Genomic DNA, 14,764 nt, shown 5'->3' on the forward strand with positions numbered 1-14,764 from the left:
GGCTTATGTAAATTTGAAGGTGACCGGCGGTGCCGTTACCTCACTCATATGACAAGATATTGTGAATTTGAAGGCGACCGGCGTTGCCGTTCCCTCATTCATGAGACAAGGTGTGGTGAATTTGAAGGCGACCGGCAGGTGCCGTTCCCTCATTCATAAGACAGGGTGTTGTAACCACCCGTTGTAACCACCCGTCAGTTCGAACGAAGTGTCTGTATATGTGGTGGCCCGTTTTCCTTACCGGCCACCCTGCCCGAGCAGTGTTATGGTACCCTGGGATACATATGCTGTACGCGAGGTGCGCACGGCGTTGACAATGTGTTCCCGATGCGTAAGGAACTTACGCAATACGAGAGAACCTCTCGTAAGAGAACGATACTCGGTTACTTAACGTAACCTCGGTTCTCTCTAGAAGAGGGAACGAGTATTGCGTTCCTTGCCGTGCGCCCCGTGGGCTTTTACGCTTCAGAACTACGAAAACCGAATATGCAGCCCGTGAGCCCTGCTTATATACACGTGGCCACGCCCCACCTGTAGGCAAATGAAGCCAGGTGGGCGCGAAGCGCCCTCATTGGTCGCCACGTCACGCGGGCTCACCGATAGGCTGCTGCAGTTGCCAGCAGAGCAGGCAATAGCACGCTGGAATAGCCTGCTATGGTCTGCCAGGCTGCCGCACTGCGTTGACAATGTTACAAAATTAAGGATAATTTTGGGTTTTTCAGAAATCTCGAAGAAAGAATACTTTCCCGATGCATAAGGAACTTACGCAATACTCGTTCCCTCTTCTAGAGAGAACCGAGGTTACGTTAAGTAACCGAGTATCGTTTCTCCGCATTAACCCCGTCCACTTTAAAATTCTGACCAATCACACAATAGTTCTCGGACACCCACAAGAAAAAAGTTCTGCTCAGACGATGTGTCGAGAACGAGCTGCGAGAACTCCCAAACCAGGGCTGCGAGAACAAAATTACGTAATTTTGTTCTCGCAGCCCTGGGAGCGAGAACTTTTTTCTCTGTTCTTGCAGAGTATGTAGCGGCCTTTACACTGTGTTGTTAGTAAGTAGATTACCTGATTATCAACGGCTTTGATTGTTTGGGACCCTATGCTAATTTACGCTGCTCTCTGTAGATTGTGTTAGTCATAATGGAATTGAGCTGCTGCGTCTGTGTTCTTTTTTTTTTTATCATTGTCAGTAGATCACCTAAATAACTTTACACTCCCATCAGCACTTTTATGGGATTGTGGTCTCACACTAATGTGCCCTTTTTAGCCCTTAATCATCAGAAATAGTAAGCAAAAAGCTTGGCATAACGACTGGCATAGCATAGAATAGGTCTTTTCTCTTTTGCTTTTTTTGTTGTCTTATCAAATATACAGGGCACTCAGTCATGCTGGCTAATGATGTGTTCCTCTTTCTAACACAATGTTGGACGTTTTTTTCGAATATAGCACGACTGTCCAGTTTTCAGCCCATGGGAGATCTGGTCTACAGCCGCCACATCCCTGGTTTTTGATTAATCTTTAACTGACCGTGAGAATGAAGCCAGGTTTACTGATGTCTGACCGTGCCAGTAATGAGCAAGGTGTAGGGAGTGTTTCTGTGTGTTAAGAAAGGTCTGTTTCTCTCTGTTTCAGGACCACATCCCTGTGCCATATCAGCCCGACTCCAGCAGCAACCCCTCCTCCACCACCTCCTCCACCCCTTCATCTCCTGCTCCCCCTCTGCCGCCCAGCGCGACGCCCCCGTCTCCTCTGCACCCTTCCCCACAGAGCGCCAGACAGCAGAAACAGTCCAACCTTACAGGTACCAACCCAAAATATAAGATGATTTTTTCCACTGAATTTCAAATAATAATTGCTTAAAGACAGTGCTTATATTATCTTATTTAGTAAAACAATGCAAAAAAATGCATTACAAATTATATCAGCATAACAATTTGAGTGATAATTTGTATCCGTAATTGTATACTCTCTTGTGTAGGTACTTATTTTGAATAAATAATTACTTCACGACTTTCACAAAAAGTATGTTCTATATAGTATGAATGTAATCTGGACGTACATGCCATGCGCCATGTTGTCATTAGGTCACCATGTGACCTACCAGCGTCAGTTACGTCAATTCACTGCCATTCATAAATCTTCTACCATGGCCTCATGGGATAGTAAAGTGTCCATCATATGCACACATACTTATTTTGTCACATACTGTTTTTCACCTACTATACAGTAGGGAAGTATGCCATTTCAGATACAGCCCTTATCTTAGTGAGTCAGATTCAAAACGTTTTGTGAATCTTTTGGACTGACTGTGTTTGTTGTTGCGTTGCATGCAGGGAACACTAGTGCGCAGTCTAATATGGTTATACTGTATGGACACACACAAAGGCTGGACACACACAAAGGCTAAATTACTTATTCAAAATAAGTACCTACTCAAGAGAGTAAAGAGCCAAAGTTTTCTTTACTGTTGCTAATGGCAACTAGGCTTTAAAGGACAATTCACACTGCACCGACAGACGCCTTCCTAGACACGACCTGACAAATGCCGATTCAGCATGTTCTTTTGGTGACCAAAAGATGACCAAAAGCAACAGACGTCGACAGGGGTAACACACTGATCGGAAAAACCCAAAACCCAAAGTGTCTGTCGTTGTTGGTTGCCGTTTGTCAGTGCAGTGTGAACTGGCCTTAAATTGTTGCACGTGTGCCATTTAAATATTCTTTTAATCGTGGTATGGAGCCCTGCAAGCATAATTTGAGAATGAGCCAAAGAATAGAAAATGAGAACATTTTAGTTCACATGACATCATCATAAATTGCTTATTGGATGAGTGATATAGAAATATGACCAGGAATATAAATATTTGTTAATGGGTCAAAGGTCAAATAGTCTGCCTTGTTGGCAGAGGCTATTTACACTTACTCCGCTCACTGACGTCTGGTTGGGCCAGACAAAATTACGGAAGATGTGGGGTTGTCAACAGTAGCAATAGTGCAGGGTTAATGCGCATGGCAAAATGTTTTTTGGGGGGCTTTATTGTCCCAATAAGGTGCCATCCATTTAATAAATATAATAATTTACACTCTGTTATTATAGCATACCGTTTGATGTACAACAACAGTGAGGTGCAAATAGTATATGCCACTATTGATAAGTATAAATAGCATCTAACGTCTATTTACACTTATTGCAAAGAAAATACTGCTATTTTTACATAGTGTAAAAATAATCTATCGCTATTTTCTGTAAAGCTGCTTAGAAACGATATGTATTGTGAAAAGCGCTATACAAGTAAATGTGAATTGAATTGAATTGAATGTTATAAATTTTTCAAAATCATAAAATGTTCTATTTATTTCCTGATTTAAATTAGATGGCACGTTTACATGCACACCAATATGCTGATAATGATTATTGAAATAACCCGTTGTCCCAGTTTACATGCAAACCAATAACCCGGCAACGCAAGTAAACCACGTTTACAAGACTTTATTAATAAATCAGGTTATTCCGCGGTGGTGATATCAAAGTGTAATCATTCATGTATCTCACTCTGAGTATTTCATATGTTATGTCAGTTGTGATGTTAAATAAAGCACTGAAAACCCAAGAGTATTCCAAAATGTCAGCAGGAAACGTACGGACTCATATTCTCCTCTCATGCAGTTATGGATGTAGCGTTTTGACTCTTCCACTCTTCATGAGATGAGAACACATTTTTATAATTTCTTGTGTCAAGAAAGAATCCGAGTTTGCGATATATTTCCTCCTACCCCTACCACGAAACACTCACTCCTGTGTGTTTAAATCCACAGTAAGGACGCTTTCCTGTCACATATCACACATGTGCATTTCAAAAAGCCAAAAGAACACAGATTAATGTGTTTAAATGCCAGGCGAAATCAGGGTAAGGGGCGAAAATCTGTCGATCGATCCATGACATGGAAATTGCGTTAGTCTTTTCTTCCCTATTGTGACGCATATCCGAGTGAAACGGCTTCTGGAATGAGAAAAAAAAAATCGTCCTTCTGGAATTGATTGGATGCTAGGAAGTTGGGCGTTTCTAACTAAATGCAGATCTGAATGCCAGTTTGCAGCCAGTTATGGAGGATACACTTATGACATTAGTCCGATAAAAGAAAACGGGTTAATGCGTTTACATGACCACATGCATTGTTGGCTTATCAAGCATAAACGCTTAAGAATGTGCATGATTAAATCCCAGATTTTTAGTGTGGTCTCAGACTTTTCTGTATCCTAAAAGTCAGTATTTCTATGTTCTCTTTGTGATAAACTGTGGTGAATTGTGCAGAGCAATAACACACACCAATAATCATCTGGGGGTTTGTTGAATTTTATTGAATTCTTCCTGCTTCTCTCCTGTGCTCTTCTCAGCTTCTCATTTCTACAAATACAAGCAGCAGTTCATCTTCCCTGGTAAGTGTGTCATAATTGGTCATTACTCCTACCCATAATGCACCATGACATGCAGAGGCAAACTTTTTTGATGTCATTTTTATGCCATCTTTTCTTTGAGGTGCAACAAACCCTCTCCCTCTGTCTTTCTTTCCTCTTCTTGTCGTCTATTAACCAGCAATGCTGTATTCTATAATGATGGTTCTTTTAAAGGCGAGGTCGCCTGCGCTTCGCTGACAAATAAAGGCTGATAAGTGCCTGTATTCTGTGGGAGGCACTCAGCTCGCTGCATGTTTTTGATGAGCGTGTGGAGGGAGGAAAGCCATGATGTTGTTGCTAGCCTGATAGTTTGAAATAAAGTCAATTTCGCTGGTTTAATTCCAATGAGAGGTAACCTATGTGAGCTACTGAGATCAGTCACCATTGTACCTTTAAGAAGGGAACATACGGACAGTTTTGTCCATTAGACATAATCATTGGTTGGTTTTTCAACTGAATAATGTATTTATTAGATCAAACGTACAGTAAAAACATTACAATGAATAATAGCAAACAATAATAGCAATGAAAAGGCGTGGACACAGTAATATTGTGAAATATTATTACAATTTAAAATAACTGTTTCCTGTTTTAATATATCTTAAAATGTAATATATTCCTCAGATGGCAAAGCTGATTTTTCAACATCATAACCACAGACTTTATTTTACCCCATTACCCTATTATAAAACCCCATAGAAAAGTGATTAATTCATCAGAATTCTTTGATGAACAGCATTTATTTGAAATATAAACATTATAAATGTCTTTACTCTATTTTCTATATCTATCTTTCTGACCCCAAACATTTGACATCTAAGCAGCTTTTGACTGTCACAGTGTAAAGAGTTAAATGTTGTTCTCAGCAGTACCTCTGCCTGTTTCCATTAATTTATTTCTCTATTAGTCTATAAAAATACACGCTTTTACAAATTATGGTATTTTCTCTCTCATCTTTACCTCATGACTTATCTTTGAACTCTTCTTCTTTGTAGATGTGGCCCCTGAGGTTCCCCCCAGGGCCCCTCAAGTCATTCTACACCCTGTTCTGACTGAGCCTGGGTAAGTGTGTGTGTGTGTGTTCATATGTGTATGTGAGTTTATGTTGATATGACATTTTAGGATGCATTTAAACTAGTGCTGTCAGTCGATTAAAACAATTAACTTATTAATTGCACAGTTTTTCTGTAATTAATTGCAATTAAAAAATCAGAGTTTTTAATATTTGTACATTGTAATTTCACAGTTACTCTCCAAATTAATGTAGAAACAACTTAAAGACAGTATATTTTACATATTTGTTGCAATGGCATCTTGGTAACACTTTACAATAAGGTTCATTAGTTAACTACATTAGTTAACATGAACTAATTTTTCACATGTCTGTCTTGTCTTTGTGTGAGAACATGGCTTGTATTTGTCATTGCTGGCCATGTGCTTGTGTTTGTCATGTTTGGTGTGAGCACATGGCTTGTCACATGTTCCTTGTTCTATTGTCTAACCCCGCCCATCTTGTTATCTGATTATTGATTTATTTCCCCCACCTGTTCTCCCTCATTACCTGCCTTGTTTGTCAAGTAAAGTCAAGTCACCTTTATTTATCTAGCACTTTTTACAATGCCAATTGTTTCAAAGCAGCTTCACAGTGTTAGACAGGAAAATAATGCAACAGATTTTGATTCGGCTGTACAGCTGCTCTGGAGAAAACAGTGATGTTTTGCAGCTCATTTCAATTATCACATAGTGACAATGTGGGCAGATCAGTAATTTAATTGAACATTTATTTGAATATTTCATTGAAAATTTAGTGTGCCCAACTGAGCAAGCCAAGCCAAAGGCGACAGTGGCAAGGAACCAAAACTCCATCAGGTGGCATAAAGGAGAAAAAATAAACCTTGGGAGAAACCAGGCTCAATCAGGGTGCCAGTTCTCCTCTGGCCATCATGCCATGTCAGTGAGGCAATTATTAGATAGGGATATTCGAAAGATCGGAGTCATCACACCAGAGACAGGTTTATTGAGGATGTTGTGTCGATGAGGCAATTATCAGATTGGGATATTCGAAGGATCGGAGTCATCATGCCGGAGACAGGTTTATTGAGGATGTCGTGTCGATGAGGCAATTATTAGATAGGGATATTCGAAAGATCGGAGTCAACACACCGTAGACAGGTTTATTGAGGATACTGTGTTGATGAGGCAATTATTAGATAGGGATATTCGAAGGATCGGAGTCATCACGCCGGAGACAGGTTTATTGAGGATGCCGTGTCGGTGAGGCAATTATTAGATAGGGATATTCGAAAGATTGGAGTCATCACACCGGAGACAGGTTTATTGAGGATGCCATGTTGATGAGGCAATTATTAGATAGGAATATTCGAAAGATCGGAGGCATCACGCCGGAGAGGGTTTATTGAGGATGCCATGTTGATGGGGCAATTATTAGATAGGAATATTCGAAAGATCGGAGGCATCACGCCGGAGAGGGTTTATTGAGGATGCCATGTTGATGAGGCAATTATTAGATAGGAATATTCGAAAGATCGGAGTCATCACACCGGAGACAGGTTTATTGAGGATGCCATGTTGATGAGGCAATTATTAGATAGGAATATTCGAAAGATCGGAGGCATCACGCCGGAGAGGGTTTATTGAGGATGCCGTGTCGGTGAGGCAATTATTAGATAGGAATATTCGAAAGATCGGAGTCATCACGCTGGAGACGGGTTTAGTGAGGATGCCGTGTCAGGTGAGGCAATTATTAGATAGGAATATTCGAAAGATTGGAGTCATCACGCCGGAGACGGGTTTATTGAGGATGCCGTGTCAGGTGAGGCAATTATTAGATAGGAATATTCGAAAGATCGGAGTCATCACGCCGGAGACGGGTTTATTGATGATGTCGTGTCGGTGAGGCAATTATTAGATATGAATATTCGAAAGATCGGAGTCATCACGCCGGAGACGGCTTAATTGAGGATGCCATGTCGGTGAGGCAATTATTAGATAGGAATATTCGAAAGATCGGAGTCATCACGCCGGAGGCGGGTTTATTGAGGATGTCGTGTCAGGTGAGGCAATTATTAGATAGGAATATTCGAAAGATCGGAGTCATCACGCCGGAGACGGCTTAATTGAGGATGCCATGTCGGTGAGGCAATTATTAGATAGGAATATTCGAAAGATCGGAGTCATCACGCCGGAGACGGGTTTATTGAGGATGTCGTGTCAAGTGAGGCAATTATTATATAGGAATATTCAAAAGATCGGAGTCATCACACCGGAGACGGGTTTATTGATGATGTCGTGTCGGTGAGGCAATTATTAGATAGGAATATTCAAAAGATTGGAGTCATCACGCGGAGAGGGTTTATTGAGGATGCCGTGTCAAGTGAGGCAATTATTAGATAGGAATATTCGAAAGATCGGAGTCATCACGCCGGAGACGGGTTTATTGAGGATGCCGTGTCGGTGAGGCAATTATTAGATAGGAATATTCAAAAGATTGGAGTCATCACGCGGAGAGGGTTTATTGAGGATGCCGTGTCGGTGAGGCAATTATTAGATAGGAATATTCGAAAGATCGGAGTCATCACGCCGGAGACGGGTTTATTGAGGATGCCGTGACAGGTGAGGCAATTATTAGATTGGAATCTTCGAAAGATCGGAGTCATCACGCCGGAGACGGCTTAATTGAGGATGCCATGTCGGTGAGGCAATTATTAGATAGGAATATTCGAAAGATCGGAGTCATCACGCCGGAGGCGGGTTTATTGAGGATGTCGTGTCAGGTGAGGCAATTATTAGATAGGAATATTCGAAAGATCGGAGTCATCACGCCGGAGACGGCTTAATTGAGGATGCCATGTCGGTGAGGCAATTATTAGATAGGAATATTCGAAAGATCGGAGTCATCACGCCGGAGACGGGTTTATTGAGGATGTCGTGTCAAGTGAGGCAATTATTATATAGGAATATTCAAAAGATCGGAGTCATCACACCGGAGACGGGTTTATTGATGATGTCGTGTCGGTGAGGCAATTATTAGATAGGAATATTCAAAAGATTGGAGTCATCACGCGGAGAGGGTTTATTGAGGATGCCGTGTCAAGTGAGGCAATTATTAGATAGGAATATTCGAAAGATCGGAGTCATCACGCCGGAGACGGGTTTATTGAGGATGCCGTGTCGGTGAGGCAATTATTAGATAGGAATATTCAAAAGATTGGAGTCATCACGCGGAGAGGGTTTATTGAGGATGCCGTGTCGGTGAGGCAATTATTAGATAGGAATATTCGAAAGATCGGAGTCATCACGCCGGAGACGGGTTTATTGAGGATGCCGTGACAGGTGAGGCAATTATTAGATTGGAATCTTCGAAAGATCGGAGTCATCACACCAGAGACAGGTTTATTGAGGATGCCATGTTGATGAGGCAATTTCAGGAGGGAGTCTAATTTAAACGTCTCTGCAGACACTTCAGGGATGCGTTGGTCATGTCTGGGCGCAGGTCCACCATCTGATCTGGATACGGCCCAGATCCGGCTGACTGCAGTAAACCTCGGGATAAACAGAGAGACTAACATTAGCGTAGATGCCATTCTTTTCATGATGTCACAAGAACATCAGGTGTTTATTGAGGATGCCGTGTCGGTGAGGCAATTATTAGATAGGAATATTCGAAAGATCGGAGGCATCACGCCGGAGAGGGTTTATTGAGGATGCCGTGTCGGTGAGGCAATTATTAGATAGGAATATTCGAAAGATCGGAGTCATCACGCCGGAGAGGGTTTATTGAGGATGGCGTGTCGGTGAGGCAATTATTAGATAGGAATATTCGAAAGATCGGAGTCATCACGCTGGAGACGGGTTTATTGAGGATGCCGTGTCAGGTGAGGCAATTATTAGATAGGAATATTCGAAAGATTGGAGTCATCACGCCGGAGACGGGTTTATTGAGGATGCCGTGTCAGGTGAGGCAATTATTAGATAGGAATATTCGAAAGATCGGAGTCATCACGCCGGAGACGGGTTTATTGAGGATGCCATGTCGGTGAGGCAATTATTAGATAGGAATATTCGAAAGATCGGAGTCATCACGCTGGAGACGGGTTTATTGAGGATGTCGTGTCAAGTGAGGCAATTATTATATAGGAATATTCAAAAGATCGGAGTCATCACACCGGAGACGGGTTTATTGATGATGTCGTGTCGGTGAGGCAATTATTAGATAGGAATATTCAAAAGATTGGAGTCATCACGCGGAGAGGGTTTATTGAGGATGCCGTGTCAAGTGAGGCAATTATTAGATAGGAATATTCGAAAGATCGGAGTCATCACGCCGGAGACGGGTTTATTGAGGATGCCGTGTCGGTGAGGCAATTATTAGATAGGAATATTCAAAAGATTGGAGTCATCACGCGGAGAGGGTTTATTGAGGAAGCCGTGTCGGTGAGGCAATTATTAGATAGGAATATTCGAAAGATCGGAGTCATCACGCCGGAGACGGGTTTATTGAGGATGCCGTGACGGGTGAGGCAATTATTAGATTGGATTCTTCGAAAGATCGGAGTCATCACACCAGAGACAGGTTTATTGAGGATGCCATGTTGATGAGGCAATTTCAGGAGGGAGTCTAATTTAAACGTCTCTGCAGACACTTCAGGGATGCGTTGGTCATGTCTGGGCGCAGGTCCACCATCTGATCTGGATACGGCCCAGATCCGGCTGACTGCAGTAAACCTCGGGATAAACAGAGAGACTAACATTAGCGTAGATGCCATTTTTTTCATGATGTAACAAGAACATCAGGTGTTATGGGAAGTGTTCCCGGTTACGGCTGACCTAGTTAATGCAGCCTAACAATCATTTTACTGATTTGTTCCCTATTTGGTGTCCTTGTGTTTGCTATACTGTGCTGGATCATTGTTTCTGTTCCCATCACGTGCTTCTGATCTGCTTCATGTTCCTGATCCTTGTGTTTTGTCATAGTCAAGTTTGGTTTTCCCCCTCGTGGGTGTTTTGTTTATTATTAAATAAACCACTATTCTTCCTGCATATGAGTCCTCGCTCCTTTCACCCATACCCGCCGTGACACTAATAATGAACTGCACTTATAAAGCATTTATTTATCGTTGTTAATGTTAATTTCAACATTTACCAATGCATTATTTAAATCTTGCTAACATTAGTTAATGCACTGTGAACTAACAAGAACAAACCATGAACAGCTGGATTTTTATTAACTAACGTTAACAAAGATTAACTAATGATGAACAGAGGTGTTGTTCATGATTAGTTCATGTTAACTAATGCATTAAGTAATGTTAACTAACACAACCTTATTATAAAGTGTTACCGATACAACTTTTGATTAAATAATGTATTAGTAAAATTTGAAATTAACATTAACCATGATTAATAAATGCTTTAGAAGTATTTTTCATTGTTAGTTCATGTCAACTAATGTTAAGAAATTGAACCTTATTGTAATGTAAAAATAAATTCTGGTCATGTTTTGATTCTGATTGGCAAAAAAAAATCTAGTTTTCGGAAAAAGATTTGTTCACTGTCAAACCTAAAACAGTCTAGATGAGCTAAAGCATGAGCTAAAAAAGGCTCTAATTATCTCTAGTTTTATTTAACCTAACAGTGTTCTCTAAAGGTCACATGTTAATCAGCTTCTGTTCATTCTGAATGCAAAATTAGTAGCATAAAATGTAATTACTGTATATATTGTTATGTTGATTTCTTGCCGCTTTAGATCAAGGTCAAACACTGTAAAATGTGGAATTATTATTATTTTGTCACTTATAAAGACATGCCAAGACCATTTAACATTGTTTATTAATGTACAAAAGTGTCTGAAATGTCATGTTCTGTCCTGTACTGTCAGTGTGCATATTTAGAGCGATGCCCAGTGAAAGGCCACAGACATGTCAGACAGTTACGCCATGGCTTGTGTCTATTTATGGCATATATGGGCATTTTAGATTACAGAATTATTAGAGCAAAAATATTTGTGGTGCAATAGTTGATGTGACTGAAGACAAGTCACACACACACACACACATACTCTTTCACCAAACAAAGAGTGGGGCTTCAAGCTACAGCGATGATGTCAACCATATCTGTGTATGTTTTGGAAAACTCGAAGACCCATAAAGAAAAATTGCCTCTTTAATGAACTAAATCAAGATGCAAAAACTTTATAATGAACAAAAAAAAATGCATTTCAGTTTCTGTAGTGCTTTGACAGCAGTATGTAGCGTTATGGTGTATCGTAATGCAGCTGAAATTAGTTGTTTGACATAGCTGTAGAGTGCAGTTGTTTACAGGCATGTACGGATAAATGCCCTGACAGATCTTCCGGCACTGTCCTCCCATATTTTTCAACTCAAACAAGGGTCAAAGGCGTATTAACAAACACATTTCTTACCACAGACAAGTATAAGGCAAGTCATCCAGACTGAATAAGGCCTTGAGATTTATGCAGTTTTAGACACTGAATCTCTTTTTGTAAGTGGAAGATGATGATGATTATATGCTGTACTGGCAAATAAGGTCACAAAGCTGCCTTCTACGATACCTTGTTTCCTAAAGAAAAAGGTAAATCAACTCAAACTGATTGTACAGGTCAAGTCGATTTGGCTTGCTGGTTTTTGTGGATATGTCAAAACCTGGAAGACTAATTCGCCACTGGTTTTATAATAGGTAAAATAAAGTCTGTGGTAAACTTAACTTGACGATACTTGAAAGTTTTGTTCTACAAAGTAAACTGCACACACTCACACGCCCTGTCTAGTTACATATTAGAAATATATATAAGCTGCGTTTCCACCGCAGGAACTTTCCCCAGGAACTAGGAACTTTGGGGTGGTACTCGTGAGTGGGTGTGTGTTTCGACTGCAGGAACCAGGGTCTAAATGAAAATATTTCCCCCTCCGAGAGTCCCTGCTCGCGAGGTAGTACTTGGTAGTACCGCGAGGGGGTCCTGTAAAAAAAGTTCCTGGTACAAATTGTTCCGGGTAATTTTTGTGGAAACGGGGCTATATATATATATATATATATATATATATATATATATATATAGAAAGTAGGGGTGTAACGGTACACGGTACACACGTATTCGTACCGAACCGTTTCGGTACAGGGCTTTCGGTTCGGTGCACGCGCATACCGAACGGTTCCGAGTGCAATCTTTACAGTTAACAGTCGGCTTGTTTTAAGAGCGGGACACACTTCAATCCGAGTTCCCACACGAACATATTAAGTATTCAGTCCATTTTATCACGAAATTCAAACGATAAATGCCGTTTTGACGCTCTTTAATGTGACGTGACTGATAAATGATCAAAGTTCCAGCAGCCGTGCGATGCGCGTGAACGCGATCATCTGTGAGCGCGATCGATCATCTCTTCCTAAAGAATAAACATGAATGAACATCTGAAGGTATGTTGAGGATACATTACAACTTACTGTCACTTATCATATGTGGTGTAATCGCTAAATCAGTGTTTCAACGGCGGAATGACCTCAATATAACTGCTTGTAAACGAAACAATGTCATGTAGTATCACATTTACCTCAGGCAGTCATTCAGTGTCCACAGAATTTTATTCCCTAGAGAAATCAACTCTTTCACTAAATATATACACTATATAAGCCTATTCATTATATTCATCTGAACCTGTTAGTGATGTACGTCTTGATCATTTCATGTATAAATAAACCTGTCATGAAAAATGACAGACACTGTGTGTAAATGATTATATTTCAACAACGAATTGGAGAAAACTATTTTATCATTAGATTTAGAAGTTATTGCAAAAACTGCCTAATGTGAAGTTTACATGTTTGTATACGGTGTTAATTGAGTGTTGATAATTATACCTAAAAATAACTATCAACTGAATTTAGGCTAATAGTTTGGGCTCTGTTGTTAACCTTTAATATTAATGTGCAAGTAAGTGCTCCCTATATAGTTTACAGCAATATCTCAAATAAACTTTTAGTTATAATTTAATTCATTTAAAGACAGACATTTTTTTCTTCAGTAAACCACTGTTTGATAAAAATAAATAAAAAGCAATTTTGTAAAACTGCTGTACCGAACCCGTATCGAACCGTGACTTCAAAACCGAGGTACATACCGAACCGTCAGTTTTGTGTACCGTTACACCCCTAATATAGTTTTTTTTTTATATAGGTGAGTGTAATTTGTGTTGTTGCGCAAAACTTTCAAGTATCGTCAAGTTATGTTCCCCACAGACCTTATTTTCCTCATAAATGGAAAACGTCCGGTTACGTATGTAACCCTCGTTCCCTGAGGAGGGAACGGAGACGTACGTTAGTGACTAACGAATGGGGGTTTCGCTTAGAAGCCAATCATCTTCATCGTATTCAACAGCGCCCAATGGCAGTGCCAATGCCATGGGCATGCGGAATTTGCATGCGTAACTCCGCCCCACCTCGTGGGTATATAAGGAAGTACGCTGCGAACATCGCATTATGTTACTGCTGCAGGAGCCAAGACTGAACTCCTAGCGTTCCAGGCAGCACAGCTGACGTGGCTAAGGAAACGTACGTCTCCGTTCCCTCCTCAGGGAACGAGGGTTACATACGTAACCGGACGTTCCCTTTCGTTCAGTCACTACGACGTACGTTAGTGACTAACGAATGGGGGAACCTGTAAAACAGCGCCACTCAGCTGTCAACCAGTGCCCTGCGTAAGTGTGAGATCCCGCCACTTAAGGCCCTAGGACTCCCACTTATCACAGGATTACCAAGGTACACTGGGAAGCATATCCCAGTGAGGGAATGCCAAGATGCCTACCGTAGGGAGGACTTAGAGAATACACATATGACCCGCTGAGGGTTGCATATGGAAGATCTCTAGGGTACCAGCCGAAGGTGGATTTTTAACCCTAGGGGTGGCAGGGACTTGCCAAGGGAAAGACACCTGCTCACTGAGGAGGCTTACGGTGGGAATACTCGTGTGGGGGTCGCCAGAGGGGAACCATGCACACGGAGCACCTGGCCGGACATGAGGGTCTGGGCTCGAAAGGGCAGACTGAACTGATGTCGGCGTCGACAGTGCTGGAGGAGCTCAGGGCTCTCGGGGAGCTCACCTGAGGAAAATATCGCACGTATCCAGTCATGGGAGTGGAATGGCGAGCAAGCGAAGACACCTGAGCGTGGTCCATTACCGGCCCCTCGGGGGGGCGAGTACAAAGTCGGACACTGGCTCCACTCGGAGATTGTAGAATCTGGCGAATGTGTTGGGTGTCGCCCAGCCTGCA

At 41.4% G+C, this 14,764-nt stretch overlaps 1 protein-coding gene across 1 annotated transcript in view; it reads left to right on the forward strand.

The window, feature by feature from the left end:
- The window catches only part of ksr2 (kinase suppressor of ras 2), a 169,749-nt gene that overhangs the window by 114,393 nt on the left and 40,592 nt on the right, over window positions 1-14,764 (forward strand). The window contains exons 12-14 of the mRNA XM_079815181.1: window positions 1,637-1,805; window positions 4,401-4,442; window positions 5,456-5,522. Of these exons, the coding sequence (XP_079671307.1) occupies window positions 1,637-1,805; window positions 4,401-4,442; window positions 5,456-5,522 (278 nt within the window). The remainder of the gene's footprint in view (window positions 1-1,636; window positions 1,806-4,400; window positions 4,443-5,455; window positions 5,523-14,764) is intronic.

This window comes from Gobio gobio, assembly GCF_949357685.1.
Source record: "Gobio gobio genome assembly, chromosome: 4".
Lineage (NCBI taxonomy): Eukaryota > Metazoa > Chordata > Actinopteri > Cypriniformes > Gobionidae > Gobio > Gobio gobio.